Here is an 18,252-nt window from a genome sequence, read left to right on the forward strand (position 1 = left end):
GGACTGAGGGGGGGGACTAAGGGGGGGGGACTGGGGGGGGGGGACTGAGGTGGGGGGGCTGAGGGGGAGACTGGGGGGGGGAATGGGGGGGGGACTGGGGGGGGGGGACTGGGGGGGGGGACTGGGGGGGGGAGGGAGGGGGACTGGGGGAGGGAGGGGGGGATGGGGGGGGGATGGGGGAGGGAGGGGGGGGACGGCCATACCGCGCATGCGCAGTGCACGCCGCTTAACAATTGTTTACGCGGAAACTTAACGCGAGGAGTGCGCGCGGCCGTGGTGGTGGTGGCGGCCTCGCGGATTTTCCGCGCAGATTCGACATCGGGTTGTTTTGTTGAAGAGATTTTAAAAAAACACATTAACGGAAACCCACACGGACAACAACAACAACATCCACACGGGACGCACCGTCGCTACACATTAGAAAGCGACGACAATTACAAGCAGCTTAGCGTTTGGACCCAACACAAATAACGACACAAAAATAAACCTCTTATTTCGCCTCCGTCCGCCGCTCCACCACTTGCCATGGGCTGCTGCGCCAGCAAAGAGGTGAGTTGGCGCACAGTCGCCCACCCTTCTTCCACACACACGCGCGCGTCTCTCTCTGCCCACGGCCGTCTTTGTCTCTCCCTCGGAATGAGACTCCTGTGCTGCTGCTTGTTGAGGAGGAGGAGGAAGCGAACGCGCTGGGACTTGCCAGGCGCCAAGGCCTCCATTGCCCGACGCTTTACGAACTGTACAGGGCGCACTGTACGCGGGGTTTCTTGCTCGATCTACTGCTGGATGGAGAGGGCTCCCTCCGCTCTTCAGCTGTCCCCGTGGTCGTTCTTCTGAGCCTCTCTTCCTTTGAAGGCCGCGCACGCCGAGGCAGTGCCGGGGAAGGCCGCAGTCGTGCCGTGCCGTGCGTGCGTGCGACTTCAGTGTTGATGGTGGTGGTGGCAGCATATAAAGTGCAGTACAACAATAACCAAAAGGGGCTTTTCTACGCGAGTCTGAATCGGCGCCGACGATTCGTCTTGAACGCCCCCCGAACGTTTGGCGCCGTCGTGAGTCGGCGGTGGAAATTCCACGTTCTTGTGCCGAGTGCGCGTCGGTAAAAATAGACCCCGACCGCTTTTGTTGGATTTCCAGCAGATTTTTTTTTACTGATGGGGGTGTTTGGTTGTTCCTTCAAGGAAATCCTAACGAGCTGCCGATGAAGCCGAGGAGTTTGAACTTGGAGGCCTTTCAATCGATACGAGAACCCTATACATATATTTAAACACAGTGTTCAACGATAGTGCACAACGTATAATGTAGCCGCATACTACCGCTTTTTAGTTTTGGTTTGCAGTCCTTACCCCCGGTACGTCCGTACAGCAACTATTGGCTTCGGTACGGTGCGAAAGAAGTTAAACATAACGCACATTTTGGCGTCTTCTGGTCTAACACCGTTTGGAACTAGGCTATAAAGAAAGCTGTCTCTGGTGTGGACCAATCAGTTTCAAAAGACAATGCAGATATTATCAGGTTTTGTTTGCATTCTGACCACAAGCATTGTGGTTAAGGCAGACATGACTCCTTGTGAAAGGTTTCAGTTTGGTGTTTTAACATCTCAACATTTAAATTTTGATTTAAAGCTTTCGTGACTGCAGGGATGCATATTCTTGGTTATTTCGGTAAAGTCATGTAGAATACATCTCAACACCTGTTTTGTTGCTAGAAAAAAGGGGGAAACCTGTTCTCATGCAGCACATTCACATGTTTCTTTTTTGCCCATCATATCCCGATCTTATCAGATCTGGCAAATGTGTTGTGATTTGGTAGATGTCAGATCTTAGAAGCTCAGCAAAGTTGAGCCCGGACAGTTGCTTGGATGGGTGATCACCATACACGAACAGGTTGTGGATAGTTTAACACGTTATAGGCTTTCGCGTCCAATATCATCCATAATATAGGTGTTCTGGGTTAGATTGTGTAAATGAATATAAATGTGTCTTTAACCCCACCACCACCTGACTAATCACTAGCGTAAACGTCGTACTCAGATTGTAAATGTTGTGGATTTGCTCCTACACAGCAGCGGTGTAAGTGCTGTAACTAGTAACGAATTGGCATCTTCTGTATATGTGACAACCCTTACAAATTAGCGGTGGCGGTGACGGGTTTAACAACCCATTCATATTTACGCGATCTAACCCCCCAAATAAAAACTTATGGAGGTTGTGGATAGGCAGGCCGGGCTTACGTGGTTGGGTTACCAGAAATCTGTGCAGAAACCCCCATTGTTCCTCGCAACTCCTATGCCTCCACTTCGCCAGTGTTCGAAATTGCAAGGCCCTACGGGCCACTAGCGGCCCTCCTGGTGGTGGCCTTTAGTGCGGCCCCTGACGTGCACCCCCCCCCCCTCCGTGACAATACACAACGAGTGAACACGGCCCTCCACCATCATCGTGCTGCCGCTGTCAAACCCAACAATGGTTTCAAATGGTGTGGTGGCCCTCCTCGCACCGATGATGATCTTATCGGCGAAAGTGGGGCCCTCTCCTCAGATCTGCAAATGAGTAAAGAACACTGCCCCCGCCGCTTGCACCAACCTCGGCACTGACCAGCACGGTGAAATATGGTCAAATAGCCCCCCGACCCCACGACCCCGCGCGGCGTGCGGAGATTGTCATCTAGCAGTGGAGTGGACGTAGGTGTACGTGTGTCGATGCATACAATCCGATACGGTGCACTGCACGCGAGACGGCACGCTTGTTTTTACGTAACGTGCTTTACACAAGCGACTGGCATCTGTACTGTCGGGTTTTCTAAACGTGGCAAATGTGGACATGATAACGGTCGGTTGTGGTTTCTACTTATTATTTGTGTGCGCGAATGGCCAACTCCTGATGATGTATATAAAGACGTCTCGGGGAGGCTGGCACGTAGACACCACACAAAGCACTTACTGTTTAGAACACAGAGGGGCTCAAGTTGGGGTTCTAAAAGACCTGACTGATTATGGGGTAGAGAGAGAGGAAAGACACACGCGATGCTTGCTTCTCTAACCCAATAAAATATCAGATATTTTAAAAAAGAAATCGATTAATCAATTGGGGCCTTACGGGACCACCCGGAATTTTCCAGCAGAATTGATTTTCGATCGAACAAACCCGTCGACCGGTTTCGACTTTACAAGTTCCATCAGCAAAGAAGGGTCTCAATCATTAAACTATATTCAATTGCTTACTGTAGGACCACACCGCAGCTGAACCAGTTGCATAATCGCCCAGCACGTTAAGGACACCGGTTATGGGCTTCAGAATGTAAATACTTTGAGAAACTTTCCACGTGAGAAGTGGCCCTTCAATGAATACTCTTAGCCACAAGAATATTAGGTTGGTGCCTCGTTAAATGCGTGCAAACCGTGGTTCCCATCTGTATTGTGTTTAGGAGGCAGGCAATGTAAAACGATACTCGCAGGCATTTCGCATTATCAAGCGTAACTCCCTTCGCATACATACGGTGCTGTGGTGGCTGTTACGCAAGGTTGCAGCTGGAATATCTGGTTTCGCCCCCCCCCCCCCATCATGTACTTGCCATGCGAGGAAGCCATACCTGGCCCTCATACTCGCTGCCAAGATGAACACGTTTACCTGAAAAAATGTGACGGCCAACCGGCATTGTTTTCACGGACTTTTCACATACTGTTGGTTATTATTCTTACATTGCCCTTTACTAGCAACAAAGGTTCACAATGCTCATTTTCGTTTGCTCAGGGGAGGGATGTTAAAATGTGCGGTACCGGTTTAATGTTCAACACACAGCATTGTCTTAATACATTGGCCTGTCCTTGAAGTCCTGGGATAATTCAGGTCGGGCTGCCCCCTCAACATGTATTCTTAGCGAAGACCCAGTGTAGCCTATTTTCAGTTTGAAATGTTATATCTATTGCTTGTAATAGTCTGGAGAAAAAATAACAATTTTAAAGAAAGGTATGGATAAACCCAACCACCAGAAATCACAAGCTAATTATGGAATGTGCAATGGAATGCTAAATTGTCTGCTGAAGGGGTCCCCAACCCCCAGGCCACAGACCGGTACCGGTCCGTGGCCTGTTAGGAACCGGGGCCACACAGCAGGCGGTGAGCGGTGAGTCCGTGCGTGGCCCACCCGTTATTTTATTTACTACTTCTGTCCGCGCCTCTTTCCCGCACTGCGCACTTGTCTCTCAGTCACAGTGTTGGTAAGCCCACAAGCTAACCCCGAGCCAAAATAAGTAAAAAACAAATGTCGCTGGAGAGCTTCTTTTGAAAAAGGGGAAAGACCCAATGATGAACCCTCCCACCGCCCCCCCCCCGGTCGGTGAAATAATTGTCTTCCATGAAACCGGTCCCTGGTGTCAAAAAGGTTGTGGACCGCCGGTCTACTGTACAAAAACAACAATGTTTAGTTTTACATAGCGCTATCGTTCGTGGACATTGCATACGACAATCGCCGTGGAACCACACAAGTTGGAAGGCAGCCGGGGCGCTGAGCCGGTGCCAACAATTGCCCAAGCTTTGCAGTCCTCTATATAAAAAGATGTTTTCAGCCAATTGGCAGTTTTTACACGTGGGAAGAACTCGGAGAAACCCCACGCCTGCTAGGGACCGATGACATTAGTCCACGCTTTGCTCTACCGGATTCTCCTGGCAAGCCGTAGGAAGGGAGTTGTACAACGTTTTTGAGATCCACCAACCCAGGACAGTCCTAAACGAGGACTGCCTGGCCCGCGACGTTTCCACATTGCGTAGAGACCCAGTCAACATTGCTTTGCACGTTGTTCAATGTTTTGAACTTCGGGTGTGCAATTTTTCAATTTTCTCCAATGTTTCCAACGTTTAAGTGTCCCAGAAAAGTGCTGTTATATTTGGGACACGATATATCTGCCCGTGTTATTTTGAGAACACGCCGTGTCTACGTTTCCATTTTGTCATTGAAGCTCAGGGGGTGGTGTGGCATCGTTTGCTTGACTAAGATGGTTTGGAATTCGTTCAACTCAGTGCTACACTTTAAAATATATGGCCAACCATTTGTAAATGCCATTGTTGCTTGAGAAGGATATAAAATCTGTGTCGCTTCGTGGGAAATCTACAGTGGTCATCTCGTGGAAAGACTTGGTCTTGTCGTGAGAATGTGGAAATTCTACCCACTGGTTCGTGGCCACCAAATAAGATTAGTGCTACCTCAATTTACCCAGCAGAAGCCAACTGACCACAGTGTATTACTGTGAACCAGAGAGTGATTTGTGCCTCAGCGTGATTGGTTCGGCCCTAGGGACAAGGCAATTAATCAGTCCATTGTAGAGAACTCCCATGCATTAAGTGGCCGTATTTGCTGGTGTATTAGCATCAATCCCGTACTATTTTGAGCATGGATCTCAATGCTGAGCCTTAACCCCACTTCTTGCGTGTGTGTAAAGGTTCTCGCACTCTGGTGATGTAGGTTAAATTCCTGGCCATGCAACATCTGTTGCAATTGGATCTCTAAACCTGCCCTGAGCCTCCCCCAGGTTGGATGCAAAGGTGGCCTCGGCATGGGGCTGGCTTTGCACACACGAATTGTCCTTGGTGTACACGCTTGTGTTCACTTAATGCTGCCCGAACCTGTCACGGCCTGCTTGGACAGGTTCCCGTATTAACGTACACTGTGCTATCCAAAAGTGAATTGTGTACACCCGAAAAGTTCAAACCCTTTTTGATAGCATGCTAACCGCTGTATCCGTTCACCATTCTGCTCGGTGATATTTGTGCACGGGATTTTTGAGGTGTGGTTTATACAGTGCAAGCAACAATAGAAATGCCTTTTTGAGCAGTAGTTTTAACGATGCCCCATTAAGTTATGCGGAAGCACCCAAAACAGCCCCTTCGCTTGCCAGCCCTTGCGATAGCGCCTGATGCGTGTTTAAACAAGTCATTTGGGGAATGATGTGAAATGGATGGGACGTGTTAAAGTTAGAGCCTCATAGAGCGCAATGACGCACTCTCAAATGGCACAGACAATTGATCATTCTACGGCTGCATGAATTCACTGTGTTCAGACATGCGAGAAAACACGGCGAGGGAGTGAAAATCTGTTTGCCATTGGCAAGGTTTGGTATTCGGATCGCACAATGTTGCAATTCCTGCTTGAGAAAATAACTTGGAAGTTAAATCTCGGCTGGCGTGGAATCGCGTGAAGAATCGGTCGCAATTTCTCCTTGTCCAGCAGCCTTAGCAGCATGTCATTGGGTTTCACTTTAAGCGTGACATTTGAAAAAATATATGGAGATAGCATGCATCTAGCTGTCATTTGAGTGCACCACTTTTATATTACCAGTTCTGAAACTTGTTTCTCACTGACAATTTTTTGAAGCCTTTTGGGCACCTGAGCAGTGAAGCTAAAATTCCTAGCGAAACGATTTGAAAATGTGTCATTCTCCAGTGTGCTCAACAAGTTGGGTTACTCAAATTAAAACGAATTTTGGAAAAGTGCATGTGTTAGATGGGGGCTACAGGCTCTTTCAGCTGCTTCTGATGTGTAACAGGTGTTGCTTTTTTAAAGTTATTGATGCAGTTTTTGTAAGTATTACATTATTTCTTGCTATACACCTTATGAATGTGGAATTTCTAAACTAAACTAACAATTTTTTTTACGAGATACAGCTCACTGAGCTGTATTGCTCTTTTTCAGAAGCGACCTGGCTATCACAAATAATTGCTCAACGACGCGGCTTTTCATGTTGACATTTTTATAGCAGCCAAATACTCTAAACGCACGCTTCTAAATGTGGAGGGAAAAACCGGAGGACCCGGAGAAAAATCCACGCGACCACAGGGAGAGATAGAGACACGCAAACTCCAAATATACAACAGGCATCAGGGTAGGGATCAAACCCACGACCTCCTGCATACCAGGCAAGGGAGTTAACATCTCATAGTCACCATGGCACCTCAATTTACACCACTGGCCTATGACTCAGTGGTGATGAGTACCGCCCAACACTCAAGTGTGCATGGACGAAGTTGAACGTTGATTTCATGGTTTCATACTCTTTGGTTCTTTCGGTAAACTGCTGACGTAGGAGTGCCTACGTCAGCAGTTCTCCTGCTGTGTTTGTTTCACCTGATGACGGTTGCTTGTGTTGCGATCGAAACGTCGTGATCTATACATTTTCCATCTACGTGCGTGACTTTACCGAAAGAACCAAAGAGTATGGATTCCTGCAGTCACGAAAGCTTCAAATCAAAATTCATGGTTTCATTTGTGACCTTTGCAGGGGGAAGGCTCGCGGACTGTAAGGCAATGGACCCCTCTCGAAAACCGAGGCTGCACTGACATCCCATGGCTGATCATCTTCTTCCTCTTCCTGGCTGGGATGGTGAGTGCCTTTTGATGGAACGTACGGACTGCATCATCACTATTCTTTGATTGTAGGCTTGATTCGCTTGCACTCTGTGAAATTGTTCTCACTGCTAAGCCTCATTTCTCTGATGCTTATGCTTTGTGTTCCGCGTTGTCTGACGTGAGCGTTAAGCTTTATTAATGAGATAAAAAAAAAATACTTTGGGTGACTTTAAGGGAGGTTCCACTGGAGTGAGTGGAGTGAGGTGTAAAATAACTTTATAATTTTTGCCACTATGATCCATCTCCAGCGACAGAGAATCTAACATTAGTGGTGAGTGATGCCTGAACCAGTCCTGTACCCAACTTCTTCACCAACCAGCATTTACCGGCATAGGGAAGTATGCATACCTGTCACCCTATACGGTTTAACCCCTTGTTCTTGTACAGGGAAATTGAGTTTTCAGGTCAATACGGCGTGCAGCCGTTTCAATATGGGCAAAACAAAACATGTTTGTCTATTTGTTTGTGTTTCTCCCTTGTGATGGGACTTTGTAGGATGAACGTTGATATTTATAAGGTGCACGGGGTGACCAATAAGGTCTGAATTGGTCTGTAATAAGGTAGGGCACTGATAAGGGGTTGACAGGTATGAGTATGGCCCAACAACCGCTATGACTGCCTTGGCTTGGAAAGGCCTACATGCTGCAGTGGATTGACAGAGCTGTACATCATAATTATTTATAAACCTTCATGCTTGTGTCCTGTAACCTGTACACAGTCCAGGTGTGTGTCTGCATATGCACACACACACAAGATAACAGGGTGTTTGTTGATTGGGTTACATGATCCTTCTACTTGAATCTAAGCGCTGCTCGATTATTGGCTGTAATCAAGTACCCAATTTGGCAGTAACTAGCAAAGTAACAAATTAGCTTCACAAACAAAAACCTTTGGCCTTTTAGGTCGAGGTGTGCGTGTGTGGTGCATGTTTCAGGGTTTTAATGGAGGGTAACGTAGTAGTTCAGCGTTGTGATTGGTAGGAGGAGGTTTTGTTGAGTTCGGCACGCGTGCATGGTGGGACTGAGCACATGTAACGGACAAAGGTGTTGGCGGTCGTACTCGGGGGTCAGAGACCAGTGCAAAAGGCGATAAGCCAAAGAGTGGGACATTTGTAAGAACTAACCTTGCATGTTGGATTTCAACTGTGCAACAACTCCATAACAGGTTTTTTTTTGTGTTCGATCGTGTAAATATAAATATTTTTCGATTTAAAGCTTTCGTGACTGCAGGGATTCATCTTCTTGGTTCTTTCGGTAAAGTCACGTACAAGGGAAATAATAAAATAATAAAAATTCAACATACTAAAATAAAAAAATAAAAATGTTAAAAATATATAAATCTGTCGTTAAACCCGCCACCACCCGACACAGCCAATTAGTAATGCCTGTCACGTAAACAATACGTGCCAATTAGTTGCTAGTTCAGCACACCGGCGCGTTGGAGAGTAAACCCAAAACATTTACATTTCGAGTACTATGACGTTTCTCCGGTAATTACAAAAACAACCAGCCTCATCAGGCGACAGATCATAGCACACGCACAGACATCCCGTCGGTAAACCTGTAAGGTGGGTAAAGGTGCAGCCCTGCAATTGCTCGCTCACACCATGTTAAGCCTACGTGTTAAACTGTACAACTGTTCTTTAATTAGCAGATTTAAAAAGAAAATTAAACAAGCAAGGGAGAACAAAACAACAATCTGTCTGGGAGGCTCTGTGATGGACGGCACAATCAGACGGTCGCTTGTTCAATTCACGTTCGAAGGGTTGACTCGGCACATCATCCTTCCAGGATCGATAAAATGAGTAACACTTGGTGGTAACTCAACAGTGGTTGTCCTGCAGAGAGACAGGCTCCCCCCCCCGGGGGTGCCTTAGGAATATGGAGTTGCCACCACTGCCTCAAGGCTGTTTATGGAAATGAGCACCGTGCATCAATCGTTTGAGAATGAAGATCTTTTTAATTGTCCTTGGCAAAAAAATCCTAAACAACCAAGAGGTTATATATTCTTGGTTCTTTCGGTAAAGTCACGTAGAAGGGAAATAATAAAATAAAAAATATATAAAAAATAAAAATTCTCACGATGTTTCGACTGCAACACAAGCAATCATCATCAGGTGTGAAACCCACGGCAAGAAAATTTGAAAAAAGTGTGGATTTCTTGCTGTGGATTTCACAACTGATGATGATTGATTCTGTTGCAGTCGAAACGTCGTGAATTTTTATTGTTTTATATTTTTATTGTTTTATTATTTCCCTTCTACGTGACTTTACCGAAAGAACCAAGAATATGAATCCCTGCAGTCACGAAAGCTTTAAATCAAAATTTAACCAAAGTCTAAACCCCCCCTCCCCTCCCACACTTGAGTGACCACATGTGCAAATGCCACTTCTGTGGGTGTGGTTTGTTTTCCTCTAACCAGCGAGCATATGCAACATGTAGTTTGTTCATTCATAAAAAAAACACACACAAGCAGGGGCATTATTCTGATGGAGCAGGCCGTGCGCCGCTGGGTTGCAACTCCATTACGAAGTGGCGTTGAAGAGCGATGCGGATGCCAGTGGGCCCTATTAATCACGCCCCCCCACTGCCGGCGAGCTCGCGCGCACAAGCCGATCGCTCTCCGCTGGCCGCCGCCCAAATTTTTTCTCAAGGCATCGCTGGTCAGCGCGTGGGCGATACCAGCAGGGGATCGGGGGGAAGACAAGGTGGGGCATGGACATCGCCTTCGCAAGATACGAGGCGGCGAGATGGCCAGGGTTTGTGATGCCAGGTCTCGTTGCCCCCCCCCCGCACCATTGAAACTCAGGAAACGAACGGTGCAGCTGATGTGTGGGCCCTCAAAATCTGTTCGTCATGCTGCTCGTGAGGGAGTGATAGCTCGCAGTGCTCAACGAGCTTCGGTGGCGCAGCGTTTATTCCGGTTGGCAGCCGGGAGGGAAGGTGGCGTTGGAAAGTTCACGTTCACGTGGTGGGAGCAGGACACTCCGTTTGGATGACAGCTGTTGGCTTGACAACAAAGTCGTTTATATTTTATTGACTTTGGACAGGTGATTGATCGAGTCAGACCGTGACCGGAATTTTAACTTTTGGTACCTTTCGATTGTGATTTTGGCACTGGAACACAGCAGTTTAACTGCTGACCATTCACTAAAAATTTACCAAAGACGACTTGCAGAAAAGGCTAGATGGTCTTAAAGGTATTTTGTTTCAAAGAAGTGGATACAAATTGTGATCTTTCCATATTCTTCCAACGTTTATATATATAATAAGCACTGCTTCAGCATAGGTCACTTGAATTTCAATGCACAGATGTCTATAAATGAAATTTATCTCTGTTCGTGTCAACTTTTTACAACCAGGTTAAAATTTATTGCATTTGGTTTTTAAAGAAATTTACACTCGCAATTACAGTACGGGTTTTCCCTTTTTAAAAGTGCTTCTCCCTCCGGTGCTGTACAGATGCACTGCTTGGCTTTGAACTGTGAATGCGTTTCCTGTTGAGGCAATAATTAGTGGAGTGATTGAACTCCTGAATCGAAATCTTTTTTAAATAGAACCAGAAAACCTTCAGCCCCCTCTGTACTTGCGTAACATGTGACATGTAACATGTATGCGACTGGCATTGATTGAAGTGTGAACCCTGGCGATCGTGATGATACGCTGTGAGTTGGCGTTTTTTTAGTTTAACCTTTCCTAATGCCTCTCCTAACCCTGTGGTCAATCCTGCGTGATGTTCTCGTCGGCTTAATTTGTTGTTATCGCTGTGTCAGGCTGCTTATTTTGCCCGCGATTATCATCAATTTTTTGGCATAGAAAATTGTTCCAAATGTGTTCGTGCCATCGATGCGTTTGTAATATCCTGTCTGTCACTGCCATTGCCGTTGATGTCACCGTGCTGTTGTTCATTTTTTAACATTACCGATACTACTGATATCGCCGCACTTATGTTGATGTACGCTTTATCGTGGAGTGATGTGGATTTTGCAGTCGTTGGCGCTATGATTAGACACAATTGGAAGGTAACGAGTTAAAGTCCTGGACAAGCAGTGTCTTGGCCCCAATCGTCACGAGCTTGTCATGTTAAGTCAATAATTATTATTATATAACATAATATAATTTATGTAAAGCCCCAGTAATAGTTGTACAATGCTGACACTGGAGACTGCCATTGAAATGTGGAATTTCCACCATTGGCTCGGAGGGCTTGCAAGAGATATGAGCCACAAAACTTGTGCCCATTTCAAACGGTGGGGGGGCGAAGGGGGCTTTAACAGTTTGGCTTTTGAACGCAACGGAGTTCATTTGTAAAGTATGGTGTGCCTTGCAGTAATGTCGACGATAATAGCTTCTGCTCAGCGCTTTGTGTAACATTCTAACATTTTTTTGCAGCTGCGCAGCAGTACGTGAAATAGAATTGCCATTGATAATTGCAAAGGTTGTGACCTTACGTTTTTTTGGCGAGTGCTGTTGGTATTGCCTGCCATGCGGTTAAGTCTCTTTGGCATGTATGTGCGCAGATAGTGAATGCCACAGCTGCCTTTAATGCGTGTCTTCGATATTCAGCTTGACACCTGCTGTATATTTGGTGTTGTCGTGTTCTCTCTCTTCCCGTGGTGGTGTGGATTTTTCTATGGGTTCTCCAGTTTTTCCTTCCCTCCAGATTTTTGGCTGTGATAAATTTCCACATGATAAGCCACTTCTTTGAGCTATCATTTGTGGCCAGGTTGCTTCTGAAAAGAGCTCTAACTATGTGGGCCTTACCTGGTAAAATAAAACGTTTATTTACTTGGACGTGTCATTTAAATGGGAGGTGTGCTTTTGGTAGTTATGCTGTTTGAATAATTTTGTGAAAGTATCTCTAACAAATAGCTGAGGTGTTTGTTGTTGAGTCCCAGTGTTTGGATCAACTCGTCTATTCATTCTTTCAGGGCTGCTAATATTTGTCGAATTTAACACGTAGGTTTTCGCGATCAGTTTTATGATTCGTAATTGATATTTTTAGAAATTGTTTCATTGTGCTGTAAATGTTGTGGCTTGGCTCTCCAACACACCGGTGTGCTGTACTAGCGACAAATTGGCCAGGTTCTGTTTACGTGACAACCCTTACTAGTTGGCTGTGTTGGGTGGTGGTGGGTTTTAACGACACATTTATATATTTACGCGATCTCACCCAACAAAAACCCTCGATTATGGATGATATTGGTTGCGAGTGCCTACGAGTTAAACTGAAATATTTCCGTTTACAATGGGTGTCCGCGTTGTCAAGTGACTCGTACATTGAAAAATTGCGGTGACACTTGGAACAGACATTTTAATATCTGCTACTTGTACATTATACATTTATACAATGTCAAATACATTGTTCAGCATCAGGAAGGGGAACAAGACCGCCAAGGAATCGTGCGTGAACTTAACACCGGGATCAAACGCATAAATAAATGCTGCACACCGTCGGTTCGTATACAATTCTCTCTCGCGATAAAAAAAATCGCCGACGTTGTGAAAGTGTGTTTTAATTAAAGATGTAAAGTAAGTCGAGGCTGGTAGCACATTCCAGGGTGTCTGAGAGATTGCTCCATGTTGAAGCGGCTCTTTAACTGAATGAGAGTGCGCCTGTTGGAGCCTTTTACTCTGGGGAAACTACATTTTTTTGATTTTGAAAGGAACGAGTGCTCACTTAGACGAGACACGACGACATTCTTAAAAGTTCCGATTGATAAACAGTTTGGTTACTCGGAATAGGATACCACTGGTCAACACACTTTTTCTGGCATAAGGTATTTCAACGGGTTTAAGGTAATTTTGGGGTGCTGATTCCAAATCTGGCATCAGTTTTTGTCTATCACATCAGGTTTTTGAGATCAAATATTGAATTTTCAATAAAAACTGCAGAAGAAAAATATTAAATAAATGTGGATATCTACATAAAATGATATTATAAACACACTATCCTAAAAATACAGCACCATATTTTAACACTAAAGCAGTCACTGACTCGCAACAACTTGCAATCATAAGTGACAGAGTTAATTTCGGGTAAAATCAATGAAAATGGGGTATGCCGATAGCATAAAAATGAGATGTGATAGAGCAAATCTGAGATAAGATTTGGAATCAGCACCTTGAAATTAGTCTAAAACAGCTGCAAAAGCCCAGGCCAGAATTTTTTTTTTTGTTGACCAGTGTACTCTTTCACATTTCCCTCATGAAAAGTTGGATTTAAAGTGAAACGTAAATTTTTGTTGCACGTGCGAATGTGGCCACCGTTATTGAACTCTCGGCTGTCATTAATTGAGGCTGTGCGATTTAAACCAGCACAACGTCAGGCTTTGGCCTTGGACCTGCGTAGCTTGGCAAAACGCACACGAGTGGAGTAGTGCTAGAGGGAGCATTATAGTACCCATTTTCTGGTCCGAATTTATCATTTTAAACTTGTTAAATGGAACAAACTATAATTTGTGCGTGTTAATGTTCACGAAAGAAGATCATACTGTCTCACCTGTCTCACTTTTCATCTTGTTTGATTGAAATCGGTTCTGCACGGAAATTCTCGGCCCACCCCATTACACTTTGAAGAGAGTGAACATTCAGCACAGTACAACTTTGATTTGTAAAAGCATCCAAATGCAACCGTGTCTCTCAAGCACGCTTACAAAATCAGCACCGTACTGTTCTGTCTGAGTGCGTCTCAATCCTGGCCTGCGGGAGGCTTTACTCTCGGGCGAGGGAATGGCGAAGTGCTGAGAGGAAAGAAAATAACACAATTAGCGCGGTTGGTTACGGTACGGTTCGAAGGAAGTTCAGCGTGTATGCGTACGTGCGAATGAGGAATGATGCTTCGGAGAAAAATTCAGTTGTAGGCAGTGGAACGTCCTAGAAGCCTCGTGCTTGAAACGTGTCGAGGGAAAATATGAACAATTGGGATGGCAGCAGTGGGAGGTAGGTTCACAGCTTCGGCGCTTGGCTATGTTCAGGAGATCCCAAGTTTACAACCGCCCCCCTCGCCCAAGCACACGCTCGCCATCTTTCGAGGGGTTGTAAACGACGAATAGATTTCCCGTGGGGGAGGTACCAACTATCTTGTGCAGAAAGTGCCAAGCTCGCCAAATAACCCTTCGGTTGTTGGGAGGTAAAACAGCTCTGCGAGGTATTCTTTTGGAAAATGCTGGGGCTCGTATATACGGAATTGGCTACGTGCGTTCCTCATTGCGGTTTCGGAACCCCCTCTTCCGTTGAATTATAGCCGCCGCTCTGCCACCACATTGTTTGTTCCTCCCCAGGAAAGTCTCACCGAGTCCTCACTCTTTCTCAGGAGGGTCATGCCATGTTACCGCAGGAGAGGGGTGGCAAAGTTGCGACGAGTAATTCTCAATTGAGTCATTTGCAGCTGATTTTCTTTTTGTCAGTGTTGGCATATTTGCCAATTTCATCGGTCGGTCACATTGTAACGGTTTTCTATAGCAATTAGAGGAAACCGCATTGCAGAATAAGGGGAGTGAAAGGACAAACACCGCCCAGAAAGGTGCCCCGAGTCTGGAACCAAACCCTTGCCCCGCTTGCCGCCAGGTTCGCTTTACCGCGCCACACAAGTGGCTTCAAAGCGTGTTTACGAGCAGCAGAGCGATTACGAGCCCTCTTGTTTCTTGCTTCTCTTCAAACAAAGCAGCCCACCTGTTCCCAGCATCGGTGAGGAAGGAGGGCTTTGGCCGTAGCCCAGGTTTGGGTGAAGCCAATTAAAATTTGTTTCGTGACTGGAGGGAGTTCTTGTCGTAATTAGTTGAGCGGCGAAGGCGCCGCGCACATCCATCCGTCCGTGCGGCAGGCAGGCAGCCCGTGTGATGCGCGCCAGCTGTTACGTGTGCACAACTTTGCTCAATTATTTAACGGGAATTATTAAAATATTAGAAGGTGCGCGAGATTTTTTTACGGCTCCACTCCGTGGGCAGTTGTTAATTATCAAATGTGGATGTTTTATTTATCTCGCCAACCTCGGAGCTCACTTTTGCGGCGAGCAATCTGTTACAAAAATTCCCAATTGTTGACCGTTTCGTGTAATATTTAGTCGAAAATATTGGCACCGTACATTGGGCGGCTGCGCCAGTGTGCACGTTACTTAGGGTTGAATTGGCCTTGGATTCCGTATCGGGATGATACAATTAGTAGCGTTTTGTGGGGTAGCCAGCAGTGGCAGTTCTGTAGATAACTGCCTGGCGCTTGCACTATGAATGTGGAATTTCCATCATGAGCTTAGGACGGACACCCAATCCTGATTGGAGCAGGGGGGATTGCTCTCAGTCTTCCTCAAGCTGTCTCGCGTCAAAATCGATGATGGCTGAAGAGCAAATTGCATCTCGGTGGCGGATTTTCCCGCAATTTAAAAACAGGACACGCACCGGGAAGAACTTGCAGCGTGTTTCGTACGATCCGAGCGCACCAGCATACGAGCAACTCCCTCATTAACATTTTTGTTATCCCAAAACTAACCTGATTAAAGATTTTGATTTAAAGCTTTCGTGACTGCAGGGATTCATATTCTTGGTTCTTTCGGTAAAGTCACGTAGAATGGAAATAATAAAATAATATAAATATAAAACAATAAAAATTCTCACGACGTTTCGACTGCAACACAAGCAGTCATCATCAGGTGTGAAATCCACACTTTTTTCAAATTTTCTTGCTGTGGATTTCACCTGATGATGATTGCTTGTGTTGCAGTCGAAACGTCGTGAGAATTTTTATTGTTTTATATTTATATTATTTTATTATTTCCCTTCTACGTGACTTTACTGATTAAAGATCTTCATTCTTTAGAAACCGACTGAACAATTCTAAGGATCCCTTCAATTACGACTCAAACGTTGATTTTGAAAGCAGTGCTCATATGCAAGGATATTTTGGAAGACAATCTCCTCCTGTGTGTGTGTAACGTGTTCAGGTATTGGAGTTGGCCACCCAGAGGGTGACGACCTGATGCCAGTTGGTGGGTTTAGTTGGCAAGAAAACCTTAGAAGCTGGGTGCCCACTGCGGCAGGATGTGGCAGAGGGAAGGAAGCGATGACGCGGTGGAATTGATCTGCATTGGCTGCAATTGCCCCGTGATCGTGAACTTGAGCGAATATGCGGGAGCAAAATATATAAAAATGTAAATTGAAAACAAGCTGTTGTTAGTGAGTCATCAAATCAAGTTGTTATACTCCACGTACGACGCAAACTCATGGGTGTGTATCCTCTTAGGTCATTAAACACAAGAATATTTGCCTTATTATTTATAATGCAGCACTCTTAGTATTATCTGGTTCATGTTAATTAGCAAGACGGGCCACTTGCTCCCACTTGTTCCTGTTATTATGGGTGAATTTAGAATAAAAAAATTTAAAAGTGGCCCACGTGAAAGGAACGCTTTTTTATTAGCCTCTCTTGCGAATTATGTCACAGGGTCTTTTAACATCCTCTCGGCAACATTTCCCCTGCATAATGTAATGGGTGGCTGTGGGAGAAGGTGACCTGTGAACTCCATGCAGCCTGGCTCTGGTGAGCGTGCTTACTGCTGTGGGCAAAAGTTGTTGCGTTATGATTCACAGCGTAGTCTGGGGCAGCGTGTTGGTGTCTGTCTTCGTGTTACGTCCGGGTGTTTAAATCACGCCCTTCGTTGCAGTGTTTCTGCACTGTGGAAGTTTGCGTTCGACATGCATATCGTATTTTGCTCTTCCCTTTGATAACAAAGTTCAGAATCAGAGTCTTTGTTTAGACTGCAGGAGGAATCCGTTGAGCTGTGAAGCTCTTTTTCACAGATGCACAATATGGGCGGGTCGGCGAGTGAAAACAGCAGACGATAGCAAAACACGTTCCTTTGGAGTGGGCTTGTAGGAACTTGGTTAGACAGTGCATTCGTGCACGACAGACAAATATGCACGACAGACAGACAAATAATCCCTGGTGGGCAGTGTGGAACCTGTTGTTCCTACCTGTAAAACGTTAGGCGTACAAAATAGAGGCAATGGTAAGAAGGTCTCAAATGTATTACTATTTTTGGTTCTTTCGGTAAAGTCACGTAGAAGGGAAACAATAAAATAATAAAAATATAAAACAATACAATTCTCACGACGTTTCGACTGCAACACAACCAATCATCATCAGGTGCTAACGTTAAGAAAAAAAACGCCACTTTTTTCAAATTTTCTTGCTGTGTTTTTCACACCTGATGTAAATAAGTAACAAAAATAAATAAGTAGCAAAAGTAAATATCCATAAATAAGTAACACAGAACTGGTAGGTAAGTAAGTAAGCGTACTGTTAGGCTTACCAGCATTCGACCGCATTATATTACAGCTACTGGACCGGTAGTTACCCCTGTCCAGTTTTAGCACTGGTAGATTGCGCACTGCGCAGACAATAGCGGCACTACGGTAACGCCACTGCCTCCTGGCAATAAAGCCATTGGAAGTTTGAAACAAAGCTCATGGTCGCGACTGTATAGTGCTCGGCCAATAGCAGCAGCCTAAGGGACTCAGCAATTATGATTCCGCGTCTGGTAGACGCTTGTTAAGGCCCTTCCCATTGTGCAATCCATAGCCTCAGCTGAAACTTTCGCACCCCCCGACAGCCACTGAACGTGTTAGGTAAACAAAGTGCGCCCACTTCAAACATTGTCGTTTCATTGTACAAACAATTCGAATAATTTAAAACGTGATAACATTTGCAATTTTAGTGTGAGTGGTTTATTCAGCAGTGCTTTAGTCAAAGGTAAGTGTTGCATAGTGGATAGTCTTAGCATGAAAAAATTTAAAGAGTTATGACATGTCACCGTGTAAAATATTTTTGGGATAGCCCGCACCTCCATATACCCTGCAGGGTCTT

General features: G+C 45.4%; 1 protein-coding gene across 2 annotated transcripts in view; it reads left to right on the top strand.

The window, feature by feature from the left end:
* Window positions 1–224: 224 nt before the first annotated feature.
* Window positions 225–18,252, top strand: part of LOC144733321 (choline transporter-like protein 1) — a 71,269-nt gene continuing 53,241 nt past the window's right edge. The window contains exons 1-2 of one of the 2 annotated variants that reach the window (XM_078615158.1): window positions 225–549; window positions 7,265–7,366. In XM_078615158.1, coding sequence (XP_078471284.1) covers window positions 526–549; window positions 7,265–7,366 — 126 coding nt within the window. In that variant the 5' untranslated portion in view covers window positions 225–525. The remainder of the gene's footprint in view (window positions 550–7,264; window positions 7,367–18,252) is intronic. The other variant, XM_078615159.1, reaches the window with a different exon arrangement.

This window comes from Lampetra planeri, chromosome 46 (genome assembly GCF_965212315.1).
Source record: "Lampetra planeri chromosome 46, kcLamPlan1.2.h2, whole genome shotgun sequence".
Classification (NCBI taxonomy): Eukaryota; Metazoa; Chordata; class Hyperoartia; order Petromyzontiformes; family Petromyzontidae; genus Lampetra; species Lampetra planeri.